The sequence below is a fragment of the Corvus moneduloides genome, chromosome 24 (assembly GCF_009650955.1).
Source record: "Corvus moneduloides isolate bCorMon1 chromosome 24, bCorMon1.pri, whole genome shotgun sequence".
In the NCBI taxonomy this organism is placed as follows: Eukaryota; Metazoa; Chordata; class Aves; order Passeriformes; family Corvidae; genus Corvus; species Corvus moneduloides.
In genome coordinates, this window is record NC_045499.1 from 2,345,483 (window position 1) to 2,363,723 (window position 18,241).

Consider the following 18,241-nt stretch of genomic DNA (forward strand, 5'->3'; position numbering starts at 1 on the left):
CCATCTATCCTCCAAGAGCCCTCTGGATATGGTTCAAGTTTCATTAAATTCTGAGGCAGAGCATTGAAATAACTTTTCTCGGAAGAGCAGAGGGAGCTGTAAAGAGGAATTTTTTAATTAGATCATGGATCTAATCTCCTGGAAGTTTGGAGTGAGCAGAGCTATGCCCACTCCTCCTGGGATGCAGCAGGCACTTGTTCCCTGTAGAGGTGGGATTGAAAAATGGTCTTTTAATGACTTAAATGGGGTTTGGAGCTGAAATGAGGGACAGATGCCGATTATTTTTCTAGCGCGCTCTTCGTGGTGATCCCTGTCCTGTCTCCTTTGTTCCTGGGGATCCGATGCCTGGCTCTTGTTTCATGTTTTCCCAGTTGGTGTTTGGTCACTTCAGCACCTCCTTTAACCTTCTCTGGTTACCGGCGTGGTACTGCCTGGGTCAGCTTTAGAAGCAAACACTGGGAATGCTGGCACACAAGCTTGGCCTCCTGGAACTCAGTGGTTTGGGGTCTCCATCCCCCGCAAGCTCCCCGTGTTTGGGGAATGAGCTTATCCCTCAGCAGGAGCTGCCAGGCAGGGAGAGCCCGGCTGCATGTTTGGAACAGCTCAGGATTGTTGTCCCTGCAGGAAATTCAGTGGATGTTTGACTTTTAAAAACAGGCCCAGCACAAGATGACACTTGATAATCAGGAAAACTAAGGAGTATCTTTTCCAAGCTTGGCTCTTCCCACTGTTCCCTCTCTTTCCAAGTTATCTGTTGCTTTGTCATCTAACTCCCATTTAACAGGCCTTGCTTGGCTATTTCTCTGCTGTTGCCACCCAGACTTGGATCCAAAGACATCAGACCTGGCCTTTTTACCCCGCATCTCCAAGCACATCCATTTATCATGAAAGCCTGGAATGGATTGAGTTGGAAGGGACCTTAAAGCTCATCTCATTTCTGTGGGCAGGGACACCTTCCACTTGCCCAGGCTGCTCCAAGCTCTGTCCAACCTGGCCTTGGACACTTCCAGGGATCCAGGGGCAGCCACAGCTGCTCTGGGCACCCTGTGCCAGGGCCTCCCCACCCTCAATTCCTTCCCAATATCCCATCTATCCCTGCCCTCTGGCAGTGGGAAGCCATTCCCCCGTGTCCTGTCCCTCCATGCCCTTGTCCCAAGTCCCTCTCCAGCTCTCCTGGAGCCCATTTGGGCTCTGGAAGGGGCTCTAAAGTCTCCATCCCTGGAAGTGTTCCAGGCCAGGTTGGATGGGGCTTGGAGCAACCTGGTCTAGTGGAGGGTGTCCCTGCCCATGGCAGGGGGTGAGATGGGAAGAGCTTTACAGCCCCTCCCAACCCAAACCATTCCATGGTTCTGTAATCCCCTAAGAGTGTGGATGAGGAGCTGTGGGGATCAGGGGGTGCCCAGGAGGCCGGGGATGGTGGTTTGATGTTCAGCCAAGAGCCACACCAGGCCTCTCCATGGGGGTCTCCAGGCACGCTGCTCGACAACAGCCATAATTCTTTCAAAACACTCCTGGGGGAGATCAAAGAGCTGGAAAAACAAATTCAAATCTGACGTCTGGGCTGGATCTGTGCTGATAGAATTCCAGGATGATTTGGGCTGGGAGGGATTTTAAAGCTTATCCCGTTCCATCCCCTGCCATGGGCACAGGCACCTTCCACTAGACCAGGTTGCTCCAAGCCCCATCCAGCCTGGCCTGCAGCACTTGCAGGGAGGCAGCAGAGGGGGGTTTGCTGCTGGTTTGTGGCTGTTTCAGCAACTTCTTAAGGAATTTCTCGGAACTGTCAATGTTCGCTCAGGTCTGGGTGTAGGGCACAGGCGCAGGTTCCTCCAACCTCATGTTTCCCAGGAATAGTGCAGAATTCCTGGAGATATTTTAACCTTCCAAATGGTCATGGGATGTTTCTAAGCTTTGAAGTAATTGTTACATGTTTAAAGCCTTTATTAAAGCTGGGTTGGGGTTCCAGTACTTTCAAGGCAAAATGGAAAACCCCTTCTGGAGGCAGGCTGGGAGAGCTCGGAATGCTCAGCCTGGAGAGGAGAAGGCTCCAAGGAGATCTTAGAGCACCTTCCAGTGCCTAAAGGAGCTCCAGGAGATCTGGAGAGGAACTTTGGACAAGAGCCTGGAGTGTGAGGATGAGAGGGGATGGCTTCCCACTGCCCGAGGGCAGGGTTAGATGGGATATTGGGAAGATGGGAATTCCTCCCTGTGAGGGTGGGGAGGCCCTGGCACAGGGTGCCCAGAGCAGCTGTGGCTGCCCCTGGATCCCTGGGAGTGTCCAAGGCCAGGCTGGATGGGATTTGGAACAACCTGGGATAGTGAAAGGTGTCTGTGCCTATGGCGGGGGGGGTGGAATGGGATGGGATTTAAGGTCCTTTCCAACCCAAACCATTCCAGGATTCCTTCTCTGATTCTAAATCTTCTATCGGGGCTGCTGCTCTCCTGTGCATCTTCCAGGTACCTTTTGGTGGTCAGCCATGTCAGCTTCAGCCCATGTGCTCCAGCAGGCCCAGCAGTGCTTGAAATTTCTCTGAAGTGATCCCGGGGCTAGTGTTGCTTCTGTTTCCAGTGTGCCATTCCTTACCCAAGCCTCCATTTCTATCCCCTCTGGAGGCAGTGACAGCCTCACGTGGTTTATCCTGTGCCATTGGCTCCTGTTCCCTCTGCAGTGAGGCTGAGGCCAGCCCATGTGCCGTGCTTTATTTGAATATATTGTTTTTCCCATCATTCTTATGGAATTAGAAGTGTCAGCCTAATCTCTCCTGGTTCCTGTTGGCTTTTGCAACAATAGCTGGATTTTTCAAGCCTGGTGGTACAACACTGCTGCTCCTTTCTCCAGTGTTTTTCCCTTTCTCCTGATTGCCAGTGCAGTTCTCTTGTTGGATGTGATTCTGTGGTATCCAAGAGTTTTCTAGATGTCCATTGAAATAAAAAACCTCGACAAGGGAATATGGGATCTGTGTTATCAGGGATGGCAGCTCTAGGAAGGTCAGGATGTTGGGATATGCATTCCACACGGTGAGATTGGAAGGAGGGAAGTGGCGAAGAGGATGAGGATTTGATAGTTCAGCTTTCCCCAGCTGGGGCTGCACAGGTCCGTGGGATGGCAGAGGTTGTTGGGCAGATATTCCTCACGGAATGCAAATCGGGAATGCAGTGCTGCGGAAAACTAAGGAGGGTGTTGGTGGGTAAGGGGAGATGTCTGTGTTCCTTGTGGGGTGCGATGAGTGTTAAATAAAGGAGACATCTGTTTATCAGGGAGATACCCATCGGATTTAGGATGATTTGAACAGCCCCTGCTCCACGCTTCCAGTGGCTCTAAAGCCACTGGATATTTTTGGACCTGGATTCCTCCCAACTTGGTCGTGCTGTTGTTTTGGCCCCTTTCAGCCTGTCTGAGGGGAGCTGGTTCCATTTGGGATTTGGGAGCTGTAACCACAGCCAGATGAGCCACATTGCTTCCAGCCTGCTCCTCCTATGGAGGGTCCTGTCACATTCCCGGGTCTGTAACTCACCCCTGGAGCTTCACGTGAGCACCTGGGGTTATTCCCGAGCTGTTTAACAGGGGATGTTGGAACTGCTGAGAAATACCCCTGGATTTGGGAGATCACCAAGGGTTGCAGCACCTCAGGAATGGGCTCGTGGAGTTCCTGCCAAATCCCTGCGGAGTTTCTGAACTGTTCCTGGAGGTCCAAGCCACACACCCATGTCAGGCCCTTCAGTTTTATCTTCCTCACTTGTACTTTAATGGATTGTCCGGGTGCATCCCTGTTCCGTCCCTGGAAGGATTTGTTTCAGCAGTGACCTGGTTTCTCTTCAGAAACTTGCTTAATTGTGTGTGTGGAACTCCTTTCCTGAAGTACAGTTTAATGCAGTTTTGATACCACTTCAGGGGAAAAAAAGCACTGAAAATAGGATTTTTAGGACTTTCTGGAGCAGGAAACTGGATGCTTGAGTCTGGAAGGTGTAGGGAGTTTGACCTACCTCCTTGGAGAATTTTTAAAGCAGAAGTCTAGGGTTGTGTGGAATTCCTCCCTTGGAATTCCCACTCCAAACTGTGTTTTGTTGCTCCCTTCCCTGTAATCTCCAGCATGTGGCCATGCCAAGTTGCTTGGCTTCCCATCTCCTGCTCCAGGAAATCCTCTGGATTCCTTGGGGGAAGTGGTTGGATGATAATTTCCCCCCTTTGTACCCTTTGCTTTCCCAGGCCCAGCGCTGATACAGCTGGAAAGCTGCTCCAATTCCCTCCTGCTCCGGAGGGAGAAGGGGTCTGGCTGTAGGAATTTGTACAGGGATTGCTATCCTTGGAGATGGAATTCCAGCACTTAGGTGCTGAGCTTTTCCCTAAGCACTTGGGGTGTTACTGGGATGGTTTGGGCTGTTATTGGAATGTCGCTGGGGCGGTCTGGGGTGTTACTGGGATGCACTGGGTGAGGTGTGGGGGTTTTCAGGAGCTGGGATGCCTCCTGGCTTCATCTGGTTTCCAGAGGGAATAGGTGGACTCTCGTGGAAGGACGTGTTGAGGACAGGGACGTTGTGGAATTCTTGTCCTGTGTCCATGGAGTGGGACAATGCCTGTAACAGATGAGCTGCTCTTTGTGTCCAGGGTGGGATAAAGAGGTTCCTTGCTGCTATTTTGGGAAGAGAGAAGTTAAGGCTTCTGAAGCAGTTTTTCCATGGGGTTATGCCATTCACGCTGAGGTCAGCCCTGCTTTCTTGTGGCAGGATGTGATCCCTGTCTGGCTGTGCTAATGGGAGCAGAAGAGAAGGATTTGCTTTTCCTTTGACGGGCAGAAATGTCCCAGGAACACCCAGATTTCCATGGGTTCAAATCCACTCTCACATCTCATGATCTTTGAGGTCTTCCTGGCTCCCCATCTAGTCCCTGCCTAAGATCCCAGAATCTGGAGCTTTGCCTGAGGAACCTGTAAGAATTCCAGTGTAACTCTATCCACTCTTGATGTGAATTTCTAGTGTGGAGCATCAGTTTGCTCTAGGTTGAAGCAGTGTTTCAGTAGCATTTGAGTTCCCATTTTTTATCACCCTATTGAAGGATTCAGCCACACTGGGTGTAAACACCTCACATGGGGGTCCCCAGAGCTGAGAACGAAGGGTGCAGGATAAAAGCTGCTGAGTTGGTCCAATATGGATCTCTTCATGCAAACCCTTTCCAGTGGGTTGGAAAATGGGGAGTTGCAGCTTGTCCAGTGTGAACATCTGCAAGTGTTTAGAGAAGCGTCAAAGGGCAGAAGTGAGACCCAGAGATGTTGAAATTAGGTCCAGAAAGGATGAGTAAAATGGGGAGTGGTTGGTTGGAGTGGAGTGAGAGGACCTTCCAGTCATCCCATTCCACCCCCCCTGCCATGGGCAGGGACACCTTCCACTTGCCCAGGCTGCTCCAAGCTCTGTCCAGCCTGGCCTTGGACACTCCCAGGGATCCAGGGGCAGCCACAGCTGCTCTGGGCACCCTGTGCCAGGGCCTGCCCACCCTCACAGGGAGGAATTCCCATCTTCCCAATATCCCATCTAACCCTGCCCTCAGGCACTGGGAAGCCATTCCCTCCTGTCCTGTCCTTCCAGGTCCTTGTTCCAAGTCCCTCTCCAGCTCTCCTGGAGCTCCTTTAGGCACTGGAAGGTGCTCTAAGGTCTCCATCCCTGGAGCCTTCTCTTCTCCAGGCTGGATACCACCAGCTCTCCCAGCCTGCCTCCAGAACAGAGGGTCTCCAGAATCATGGAATCCCGGGACTGTTTGGGTGGGAAGGGACCTTAAAGCTCATCTCACCCCCTGCCGTGGGCACACCTTCTAAACCAGGTTGCTTCCAGGGATGGGGCAGCCACTGCCTCTCTGGGAAACCTGTGCCAGGGTCTCGCCACCCTCATGGAATTTCTTCCCAATTTTCTCATCTAATCCTCCTTTTGTCAGTGGGAAGCTGTTCCTCTGTGTCAGCCTAGACATGGGCAGTGTTAATCCCTTCTTTTCCCAGCATTGCCCATCTCCTGGGCCATCCCAGCAGGAGCTCCAGCCTTCAATTCCAGAGCTGGAGCTGGAGGGGAGATGTTTTTCAGTGAGTGTTAATGAGGTGCCTTGTCTGGGTGGCTCTTGCCTGAGAGAGAGAACCTGGAACAACAGGAAAAACTTCTTTAGGAATAACAACTCACTGCTTGGCCATGGCTGAGGAGCCAGTTTGGGATTGTGTGTTAGTGAGGAGACAGTTCGGAGGATGTGGGTTCCTACTTTCTCCCTCTGCTCATCCTTTTGTAGTAAGGTGAGAGTAACCTTGGAGAGGGGAATTGCTGCTCTACCCAGCAGTGTTTGGGGTTGAGGGGGGAAGGGAAGAGGTTAAAGGAATCTGGTTGGAATTAGCGTTGTATTGGCAGGGTCGGATCTGATGGGGTTGGTGACAGGTAGAACAGCTTGGCTGCAGTGGGAGATCATTTTGGGATAATCTAAGGAGGAAATGACAGTGAATGTGATGCTGAGAGGGCAGAACCAGAGAGGTCATGTCAAAAGTCCCTTCTCAGTCTGAATTCGGGGCTGTTTGGGGACACGGGAGATTGGAAATCACAGGGAATGTGGAGAGTGGCCGTGGGAAATAAAAATGAGGCTTTGTCTCCTCCCAGGGTGGAAGTGCTGAGTCCACAGAGTGTTAATGTTTTCATACCTGACCACAAACACTGAGCTGCTCTGGGAGAGCTGGGAATGTTCAGTCTGGAGAAGGGAAGGATCCAGGGAGACCTGAGATCTAAAGGGGCTTCAGGAGAGCTGGAGAGGAACTTTGGACAAGGGCCTGAAGTGCCAGGATGAGGGGGAATGGCTTCCCACTGACAAAGAGCAGGCTTAGAGGGGATATTGGGAAGGAATCCTTCCCTATGAGGGTGGGCAGGCCCTGGCACAGGGTGCCCAGAGCAGCTGTGGCTGCCCCTGGATCCCTGGCAGTGCCCAAGGCCAGGTTGGACAGAGCTTGGAGCAACCTGGGCAAGTGGAAGGTGTCCCTGCCCATGGCAGGGGGTGGAACAGGATGGGATTTAAGGTCCCTCCCAACCCAAACCAGTCTGGAATTCTACGGGTGTTTTATTGTATCTGCGCTCACCTGAGTCATCTGTCCAAATCCAAGCAGGTCCAGCATCATTCCTTGCCTGCAGCCAGCCCAGCTGTGTAGCTTGGGGAGTCTTGAGGCCGAGGAGCCCTGAGGCAGTGGCAGAGCCAGCTCCTTGGTGCTGAGCTCCTGCTGCCACATGAGGTGAAGTCCTGGAGTTCTGCTGACTTCAGGAGCACCATGCCTGCCTTAGGCACGCTCCCAGCTGGGACAGGCATGTGGGCAGCTCTGCTTGGCTCCATCAACCAGGATAACTGAGGGTTTGGAATCCCAGGTGTCCACTGCCCTGAGCCATACAGGAGGGACTTGGTTTGGGAGTGCTCTGGGATCTGGGACAAAAAACTAGGGAAAACAGGGAACTTGCTGGTTTTTTGCAGTTAGGGATAACTGACCCCCCCCCTCTAGGGATAAGTGACCCTTCTTCAAGGGATAACTGACCTCCCCAGTATAACTGACCCCCCTCTAGGGATAACTGACCCCCACACCCCCAGGGATAACTGCCCCCCCAGCTCTGCAGAGGTTTGGAAGCCAGGTATTGTTGACATTCCTTGAAGGAAGGCTGTTGGGATGCAGACATACCTGCAGCTCTGAGATTTCACCTGGAAATTAGCCCGTGCCAGAGGTCGCTTCCCTCCTGGTTGTTTAAGTCCTTTCCTGTCCAGCTCAGTAATGGTGAGAGCATCTGGGGATGCTGATGCACTTTGGCTGTCTTGGCCTGGAGTGAGGGATGGGAGCTGCTCTGTTGGATAAATCCTCATCCCAGTTCTTCAGACCTGTCTCCCTGCTGGCTGCCTTTGTTGACCTCTGGAAATTGAGAAATTCCAGGGTTTTTTAGCAGATGAACTCATGGTGACTGTTGGCATCTGTAAATAAAATCCAGGAAGGATCTGCCGGGACAGTACGGTGGAACTCTGCTACCCACAGCAATGCACGAGGAATATCCTACTCCAGACCCCATCAACTTCTCTATGGGAATTGGAAAAAGCACATCCTGCTTTTCCTTTCAGTTTCATATGGTTAACTGGATGTTTTTTGTGCTTTTCAGGTGCTGGAGAGTCTGGGAAAAGCACCATCGTGAAGCAGATGAAGTGAGTGCAGGCTGGAACCTCTGTTTTTGTGTGAGATGGGATAAGAAATGTGTGGTGCCCTTCTGGTTTGGCTTGGGAATAATAACCTGGTGTTCTTCCAGGATTATCCATGAGGATGGCTACTCAGAGGAGGAATGCAAACAGTATAAAGTGGTTGTGTACAGCAACACCATCCAATCCATCATAGCCATCATCAGAGCCATGGGGAGGCTAAAGATAGACTTTGGAGAAGTTGCCAGAGCAGTGAGTATTCCATTTATTTCCTTTGTCTGAATTGTGTTAATGAATCCTGGAATTTCAGTCCGGGGCAGAATACATTTGTTACAAGATAAAGTATCAAAAAACCTGTCATAACTTTAGTGTATTGTCAGTACAAAGCATCAATATTTTACTGAGGTTTTGGGTAAGAATCCTTAGTAGCTTGAATGCTCAAAAAATTTTAAGAAGTCTTAAAATCTTTCTCTAAATTATTTGAATTTTTGGGAATTTTGAGTTTGAAATTTTGGGAGGTTTGAGGCCCTGCTTTTCCTCTCCCATCTAACTCTGCGCATTCCCTGGCCTGCTTCTTGCATTTGTGTCCAGCACTTTGAGCTGGAAGTCAGGAAGCCTTGATCCTTGTGGTGGTGGGAAAGGCACAGAGTGGGAACTAGGGACTCCTGGAAATGTGCAGGAGAAAGGAATTGTGTCAGCACAGGGCTGCACTGTGACTGTTCTGCCTCGTGCTACAGTTGCTCGAGCCCCGGATGGTTCGAATTTATGGTATTTATTTTGGATTTATGATTCCAAGTCCTGGCCAAAGGGCACATCTGCACTCACATGTTCACCCCAGGCTGTTGTCCAGCTGCTGCTCCAAATCCTCCTGGAGTTCTCTTCCACCTTTCCTGGTGCTTGTCGAAGCCGAGTTGGGATCTTGGAGCTGGAATGGGGAAGATGCTGACTCCAGGTCCTTTCTCAGTTTTCTGCCCATGCTGAGATGGCTTCACAAGAGCTGAGTGCCGTGAATTTTTGCCATCCTGAAGGGCAGAAACCTTGCCATGCTTTCCCAGGAAAAGGCCAAGGATAGCCAAATGCATCAAACCATGGAGTGACCTACACAGATCCAGAACTGGGGTCCCTCTGCATTTTGGCTGTTAACACCTCAATAAAGTGGATTTGGGATCAGCACCCTGAGCTTGGCACATGCCCAGGGGGGTTTGGGGCTCAGGGGAGAGGAGCCAGTGTTAGGAGGAGAATCCTGGGATAGTGGAAGGTCTCTCACAGCTCCCAGAAGGACCTGACAGGTCTGATCAGGGTAGGAATAAAAGCAGAGGGGGCTTTGGGGCAGTGTGGGGTTTCCTGTCCTAATCCACTGGATAACTTGGACAAGAGCCAGGTCCTGCGCTGGCTTCTGAGGGGGATTTTTCATGCTCAGATCCTGATCAGTCCATCCCATCTCCTGATGAGATGTTTTATTAAGGAGTCAGTCTCCCTCACTTCCGACAGCTCTAGCAGCAAAAGGCAAATCCTCAAAGCTTTGATCCCATCATCTCTCAGAACTCACTTTCTTTCCCTTTTCCCTGTGCTGTGCCACGCCAACAGAGGTTTTCCAGGTCAAACCTCCAGTTCAGTTCATTGGTCTGGAGTAGCACATCAGCATTCCCACCTTTTCTCTGGAACATTGCACCAAATCACTGAAACCCCATGGTTTTGATGGGAATGGTGCCTTCGGAGCTGTGATCCCCATGGAAGTGCTGTGGCCATCTCTGATCAGGGCATCTCACCCCACAGCCTGGAGCTTCTTCCCCAAAACTTCCCTTTCTGGCTGCAGGAGGTCAACAACTCCATGACTTTTGGGAGAAAACTGGATGGACTGGACAGTGATTAATTAGAACAGTGATTAATTAGATCCCAAGATGTTGAACCTTGCTGTTGGTGCCAGGAAGGGGAAGGTCTCAGTGGATGGACATCCCAAATGATGCGTTCTCTGTCCTGCAGGACGATGCCCGGCAGCTGTTCGTGCTGGCAGGGAGCGCGGAGGAGGGAATGATGACGGCTGAGCTGGCTGGAGTCATCAAACGGCTCTGGAGAGACCCTGGAGTGCAGGCCTGCTTCAGCAGATCCAGGGAATACCAGCTGAACGATTCTGCATCCTAGTAAGGAGCCATTAGCAGCTCCTGGGCTCTTCCCAGCTCCCAGCATGGTGCAGAAGGGGCCGGTGTGGCTGGAGCGGGGTGGGACTGGGTGGGAAGGTCCTGTCTGCGCTGGGCTGGGCTCACAGGGGGATGTGGTGCTGTTTGTCTTCCCTCTATGGAGCGTTGGGGAAAACCCCACATTCCTTGTTTTGTGCCTTGGTGAATTTAATCCTGGATGGTTTGGGTTGGGAGGGACCTTAGAGGTCTCGTTCCACCCCTGCCATGGGCCCGGACACCTTCTACTAGGCCAGGGTGCTCCAAGCCCTGTCCAACCTGGCCTTGGACACTTCCAGGGCTGGGGCAGCCACTGCTGCTCTGGGCACCCTGTGCCAGGGCCTCACCACCCTCACAGGGAGGGATTTAATCTAATTTTGAAAAATGTGATTTTTGACAAATGTGCTGGTTTCATGGGAGAAACTTGGCATCTTGTGTGAAGGTGGACATGAGCCCAGATGTGCCCAGGGGGACAAGAGGCCAAAGGCACCTGGCTTGGATCAGGAACATCCAGTGCCCGTCCCCTGTGCTGGGCATTGCTGAGGCCCCACCTCCAATCTTGGGGTCAGTTTTGGGTTTCTCATGACAAGAAGGACATTGAGGGGCTGGAGCGTGACCAGGGAAGGGAACGGAGCTGAGGAAGGGTCTGGAGCCCCAGGAGCAGCTGAGGGAGCTGGGAAAGGGGCTCAGCCTGGAGCAAAGGAGGCTCAGGGGGGACCTTGTGGCTCTGCACAAGTCCCTGACAGGAGGGGGCAGCCGGGGGGGTCGGGCTCTGCTCCCAGGGAACAGGGACAGGAGGAGAGGGAACGGCCTCAGGCTGGGCCAGGGGAGGCTCAGGGTGGCATCAGCAGGAACTTCTGCATGGAAGGGGTGCTCAGGCCTTGGCAGGGGCTGCCCAGGGAGGTTTGGAGTTCCCATCCCTGGAGATGTTCATGGAACAGCTGGATGTGGCACTCAGTGCTCTGTTCTGGTCTGGTGACAAGGTCAGTGGTTGGACTCCATGACCCTGGAGGTCTTTTCCAAGCTCAGTGTTTCTGGGATTCTGTGGAAGTGGCAAGTTCTCAGCTGTGTCACCTCCATTGTCCCTGCACAGGGGAGCAACACTCCTAAAACTTAAACTGCCACTTTCCTGACATTCAGCAATTTCTGAAATGGGATCTCCTCACCTGGCAGGTCAGTATTCCCAGTTTTCTCCTTACAGCTTTCCCTTTCCTCCTGTCCCTATGCCTGGCACCTCACAGGCAATGCTGTCTCTAAACTGTTCTGATTCTAAAATCTTCTTGTCCTGGTCCTAAAATCAACACAGCTGTAGAACACCTGGAAGGTTCCAAGTAGATAAACAGGCTGCTAATGGAATTTTTGATGAAATGCCTGATCTTTTTCCAAGGGCAGGTTAGTGCAGGAAAGGGAAACTGTTTCTTTAATGAGTAAAACAGTTGTTGGGTTTTTCCCCTCTTTTCTTTTTAAACTCACATTCTTGGTGTCTCTACAACAAATATTTGACACCCTGAAAGGTGGTCTTGGGGTTCAGCATTTCTAGCTGAAAACTCATCTCAATTTAAGCTTTAAACCTTGGAAAAATGAGTTGGGAAGAGCATTGTGGAGAAGCTTTAGCTGTGCCACAGCTCACTGCCTGCAGGGTTTTGCTGTTCAGAGCATATTTAAGCTTGAAAATAAGGCAGAATCCTTCTAAATTTGCAGCACCTTGGCAGGGGTTTGTATCAAGGGAAGGGCTGACAGGAGACTTCTTGGATTTGTGCATGCCTTTGCAGCAGGAAAGGAGGAAGGCCAGGTTCCAAGGGAGGGAAGATTGATGAGGAGGGGGAAAGGAAGGAATGATTTAATGGAAAGATGTGAAGAAGAGGAGGAAAGATGAAGGACTTGGGCAGAGAGCAGGAATGGAGCTGAAGGAGGAACCTTGGTGTGCGTCTGGATGGCTTTGGAAGAGGAGGAGGATGAAGGCAGATGGGGAAAAGAGGGTGTTATCCTGCTTTTGTAGGTACCTGCTTGACCCAGCTGCCTTCCAGGGGTGGGATTTTGGAGGGTTCTTCCCGTTTCTGGATATTTGCCACCCACCCATGTCCAGGTGCAGGTGTGGCTGCTGCCAGGAGCTGGCACAGCCTGGGATGGGGACATTGCACCCGGGATGAGCCACCCAGGCATTTCCTGAGAAGTGCCCCAGAAAATTCAGCTTCCTGTCCCAAAACCACAGGAAGTTGCACCAAACCAATGTTATTGTGCATCTGTAGCTCGGCAACTTCGTGGTTGGGAAATGCTGCCAGTGGGTTCATTTCTTCACAGCAAGTTCACGCTGGTAAAGGGCTGGATCTTCCACCGGACTTGCAGAATTCCCTGGGTTTTCCTTCCCCTCAGCACATGGCTCCTGACCTGCCTTATCTCTTGTGTTCCCCAATTAATTTCCTTCTCCACGCTTAGAATCATGGAATATCCTGAGCTGGAAGGGACCCACAAGGATCATCAAGTCCAACTCCTGGCCTTGCACAGGACATCCCCAAATCCCACCCTGTGTTTGAGGGGATTTTGTTCCATGGATGAGAGCATTGTCCAAATGCTCCTTGGGCTCTGGCAGCCTTGAGGCTGTGACCATTGCCTGGGGAGCTGTTCCAGTGCCTGACCACCAGGGATGGATGTCGTGCATCCCTTTTTGTGCTGGGATGATGTAGGCTTTGTCCCACTTGTCTTGGGAATTTCACTTCCCTGTTCCTTTCATTATCTCCTGCAAACAGCACTGAAACCTCAGGGTGAGCAGCCATTAAATCCATGCCCCATTTGCTGGTTTTCCAGCTGAAATCCAGTTTTGTGCTGTGCTTCCAGACCAGTTCTGGCTCCGCATCAGATTCTGGGGCTGAGACACGTGGAATGGAGGAAGAGAGGAACAGACAAGTAACTGCTTGTGAAAATCAGGTGGCATCAAGAGCAGGGGTGCTGTGGCAGAGAGCTGAGCATTTCAGCAGGGAATTGTTCCAAAAATTCCCCTTCCTGCTGTTTCCTGCATCACTGAGCCCTTTCCCTTGCGCAGGCAGAGATCCTGCCTGTCAGAGCACTGCCCTGGCAGGCTGGAGGTGGTGTGGGAGGAGAGGGGGTGAAGGATAACACTAATCCAAACAATTTCTCCTGGAATCATAGTGTTTTCCATGTTTTCTTCCTTTTTCTTGTCTTAAAAAGAACACTTGAGTAGCTCCTGGTCCAGGCTGTTGATGTGGAAATGCTCAGTGCCTTTCCCAGCACAGTCTGCTAAAGCCCCCTGGAGCCACCCTGGGTTTTGTGGAATATTGCAAACATTTCTTTTTTTAACTCTCCTTTTTGCAACTTCCCATTTGTCTTTCTCTCTGACGTGAGCAGTGGCTCCGTGGCTCCCAGCTCCTGCCTCCAGCCAGGGCCGTGGGGAAGCATTTGGGACCTCTGTGCACAGCTGGGAAAGGGAACTTAAATCCAGTCTCATTCCACTGGGCAAGGACACCTTCCACTGTCCCAGGGTGCTCCAAGCCCTGTCCAGCCTGGCCTTGGACACTGCCAGGGATCCAGGGGCAGCCACAGCTGCTCTGGGCACCCTGTGCCAGGGCCTGCCAACCCTCCCAGGGAAGGATTCCTTCCCCATATTCCATCTATCCCTGTCCTCTGGCAGTGGGAAGCCATTCCCTGTGTCCTGCCACTCCATGCCCTTGTCCCAAGTCCTTCCAGCTCTCCTGGAGCCCCTTTAGGCACTGGAAGGGGCTCTGAGGTCTCCATCCCTGGAGCCTTCTCTTCTCCAGGCTGAGCATTCCCAGCTCTCTCAGCCTGGCTCCAGAATCATGGAATCCCAGGATTAAGGGACCTTAAAACCCATCCCATTCCACCCCCTGCCATGGCAGGGACACACCTTCCACTATCCCAGGTTGTTCCAAGCCCTGTCCAGTCTGGCATTGGCCACTTCTGGGGATGGGGCAGTCACAGCTTCTCGGGGCATTCCATTCCAGGGCTTCACCACACTCACAGGGAGGAATTCCTTCCCCATATCCCATCTAAACCCCTGTTCAGGGTGCAGCAGGGTGAATGTGAAGGATATTTCCATTTCACACATCTCCAGATTTTCAAGATACTTGGAAATGTCACCAAGCACATAACGCTTTAAAGTGTTTTCGTTCCTAGTTTTGCTACTTTTCCCAGAATTCAGGCAGATCCCAGCCTGTAGGTAATTATCTGCAGTCTCACGGGCAATTAGCACAGTTCCTGATCAGCCTTCATCTACTCCTGCAGGTCTCTTCGTGTTCCCAAATGCCACTTCTGGCCTGAATTCCCTGACATGATGCTGGATAAAACCTAGATTATTTCTAAGTGGGTTTTTTTCCTCCCCTCCTTTTCTCCCCTCCTCCTTTTCCCCCCCCTCCTTTTTTTCCCTCCTTCTCTTTTTCCCCCTCGTCTTTTATCCCTCCCCTCCTCTTCCATCCCCTTTTTTCCTCTCCCCTTTTTTCCTCCCCTCTTTCCCCCCCTTCCTCTTTTTCCCCTCCTCCTCTCTCTCCTTCCCCCCTTAAGGACTTTCAGAGCTATTTGTGCCTTTGAAATCCTTCCTCCTAGCACCAAAAGGAGTGAATTGTACGGGAAATCACCATTCCAAGGTTGCTGTGAGCAGGATAATGAGGGGAGGAGCTCTGTTATCTTCCTTGTCCACATCCCAGCATCCCTGTCCTGCCATCGGTGCTTCCTAGAGCTGTCTGGGTGTGGGATGAGACAGGACTGGAGCTGGCACGTTTCCTGATCAGACTGGAATTCCCAATACAGCGTGATCAGAGAGCTGGGAATGTACAGCCTGGAGAAGAGAAGGCTCCAGGGAGATGTTAGAGCTCCTTCAAGTACCTAAAGCTGGAGGGGGGCTTCAGCCAAGGGCCTGGAGTGACTCAACAAGGGGGAACGGCTTCCCACTGCCAGAGGGCAGGGATAGATGGGATATTGAGGAGAAATCCCACCCTGTGAGGGTGGGCAGGCCCTGGCACAGGGTGCCCAGAGCAGCTGTGGCTGCCCCTGGATCCCTGGCAGTGTCCAAGGCCAGGTTGGACAGGGCTTGGAGCAACCTGGGATAGTGGAAGGTGTCTCTGCCCATGGCAGGGGTGGAAAGAGATGGGCTTTAAGGTCTCTTCCCACCCAAACCATCCTGGAATTCTGGGATTTGATGATCTCTGCACACATAGGTTGTCCCAGGAATGCTTGGAGAGTCAGCAGGACAAATGAGTGCCACTGTAGATTTGATCAGCACTTTTTTGTACTCAGGGCCTCATTTTAAGCATGAAAAAATAAGGAAAACAAACCTAAATTGGCTTTTTGGAAGCTTGTGGTGTTGAAGGATGAGGAATAGCTGGCTCTGTAAACACAGGGATCCAAGGGGGGAAGGAGAGATGCAGCCTCAGCATATGGAGGTGAAGGAGGTGGTGGGAAGGGATTGGAAATGTGTGGGATGAGGAGAGGCACAGCAAGGTCTGTGTTTGTTCTCAGAGCTGTTTGTGAGGGGTGTCTCTGACTGGGAGCAGTCTGACTGTGGCAGCCGGGGCCAGGAGTCACTGGGAGCAAGGAAATTCAGAGTGTGCTTTTCCAGCTTTTTGGAGTGTCTTTTTCAAGTTCCACTTAATCTGAAATATAAGTGGCACTAGCTGGGCTCCACAGCCTGGATTTTTGGGAGGACAGAGCTGCTTCCTCTGCCCACACTTGGCAGGGCTTCCAGGGTTTCCCAGAAATCCCCTTTGCTGGGTTTTCCAGCTGCTTATCTTTCCGTGGGATTTGCCCTTTAGATCTCCCTGGAATTAGTCTGGCAAAATTTATTGTTTCAGGCAGCACCACTGAATCTGATACACCTTATTCCCTGATCGAGTTTGTTTGGTGGGAGTTTGCCAGATCCATTCCCTCCTCCCTGGCTGCTCCAAAAGCCTGAATTAGGAATTACACCCTTTTCAGTGCCCAAACTTCCAACTGACTGTTGGGAGCAGGTGCTTTATAGCTTCAGCTTGGGCTTGGCAGTGCTGGGATAAGTTGGACTCTATCTTAAAGGTCTTTTCCAACCCAAATGATTCCATGATTTATCACATCGGTGGTGTGACCTGTACCAAAGCCAGGCTTTGAGGAGCTGCTGGGTCAGTTCTTAGCATTCCCACTGGCTTTTGATCCATTGCAGCTCAGATCAACTTAAGCTGGTAGGAGAGAGAGAGGAGAAAAAAAATCTGTGCATGTGACTTCCTCAGCAGAAATATTCCTTGGTAGAAGCTGTGGAAGGTAAATACCTTCCAATTCGTGTTTTACTAAACCGAAACTAAAGCCAGGCTCAACCCTGGTCACAGAGCAGCTCAGACCTGCCGTCCCTTTGGAGCTGAGGGAGGGATGAGAGGACTGGCTCTTCCTGCACTAAATCCACTCTCAGATGCCAGCTCTGTGGGAAAAGCCCCGTGGCACCGGGCAGGTCCTGGCAGATCATTGGGACCTGGGGTTTAGAAACAAGGCAGGGCTCTGCAAATCCTGGCAGTCCTGGCCAGGGATGTGCTGGAGCTGGTGGAGGAGGGATGTGTTGCTGGGGTTCCTAGCACAGCTTCCAGGCACATGGGAAGAAGCGATTCCTGGCTGACAATGGATCTGTGATAATAATGTGTGTTCTGGGAGGGTTTATTACACCCATCAGAGCCCTCGTGCCCCTGAATCCTCCCAGTGACACAGGGCTGTGCTGATTAAAACCTGCTCTGGAGAAAGAGTAAGGCCTGTGCCATCCCAGCAGAGCTGTAGGATCCCTGTCATCTTTGTGAAAGCAGGAGGCTGAGCCTGGAGGGAAGATGAGCTCAGAGGTGTTGCTGGCTGGAGTGGGATTTCTGATCCCGCTGGGGATCATCTATGCCTCGTGCCGGTGTGCCTGAGAGCTGAACTCCAAGAGGAATGTGCTGGGGCTGGAATTAGCTGGGGTCTTGATGGGAAAATTGCTGCAAGGATGTGGCTTCCTTCGGGGCTGTATCCTCAGAGAGTGTTGTGTCAGCTTGTTGGGGAAGGAGGTGACTGGATCTGCCTGGTTTGGGATGGTTTTTAAGGCTTCATCCCTCCCTCCCGGCTCCTTTGACGCATCCCTGCCTTTAACAGCAAACCCTTGGATTTATTGCCTTGTGCTTTGAAGCGAGAGACCTTGACTGTGGATTGCCCTGGGAAATCTAGCCCTGGCACGGCTCTGCATTCCCTCCCTGCCCTCCCCAGCCAGCTCAGCTCCACCAGCACCACCTCCAAGGTCATCCAGGGAGGGGTTAAAATCCCCAAACCCCCAAAACATCCCTCAGGACAGCCCAGGGGGGTTGTTTGCTTCCATGGCTGTGCTGTGTGAGGGAGATAAATAAATTCTGTGCTTTGTTCTGCAGTTTATAAAAGATTCATGGTGAGGCAGCCGACTAAAAAAAGCCTCTTGTGTTGTCTCTTCTGGTTTAGTTACCTAAATGACTTGGATAGAATATCGCAGCCGACCTACATTCCCACTCAGCAGGATGTGCTGCGGACCAGAGTGAAAACTACAGGAATCGTGGAGACTCACTTCACCTTCAAGGACCTGTATTTCAAGTGAGTGAGGGGCTCTGCCCGTGCCCCGTGCTGGGGGCACATCCCACACTTGCTCCTGGTTTAACTGTCCTCCTTCCCTCCGTTATCCCTCTCCGCTGGCGGCGCTCACTGGAGAGACCGGTTTGACTTTGATTTGCCTTCTGTTCTTTTCAGCTGCTTTTATGTTGGAATCGCAGACACAGGTACTGACTGCTCGTTTCCAGGATCCAATCCCAAAAATAATACTAAAAGGACACTGACTGGAGTTTGAGTTTGAGTTTAACCCTTTCCTCGGAGCAGAGGAACCGAGGCGTGCCTGCAGCCAGGCTGTGGCTCCGGGATG

At 51.8% G+C, this 18,241-nt stretch overlaps 1 protein-coding gene across 2 annotated transcripts in view; it reads left to right on the top strand.

The window, feature by feature from the left end:
- Positions 1 to 18,241, top strand: part of GNAI3 (G protein subunit alpha i3) — a 28,952-nt gene that overhangs the window by 5,577 nt on the left and 5,134 nt on the right. For both annotated transcript variants that reach the window (XM_032132850.1, XM_032132851.1), the window contains exons 2-5: positions 8,143 to 8,185; positions 8,287 to 8,428; positions 10,160 to 10,317; positions 17,791 to 17,919. In XM_032132850.1, coding sequence (XP_031988741.1) covers positions 8,143 to 8,185; positions 8,287 to 8,428; positions 10,160 to 10,317; positions 17,791 to 17,919 — 472 coding nt within the window. The remainder of the gene's footprint in view (positions 1 to 8,142; positions 8,186 to 8,286; positions 8,429 to 10,159; positions 10,318 to 17,790; positions 17,920 to 18,241) is intronic.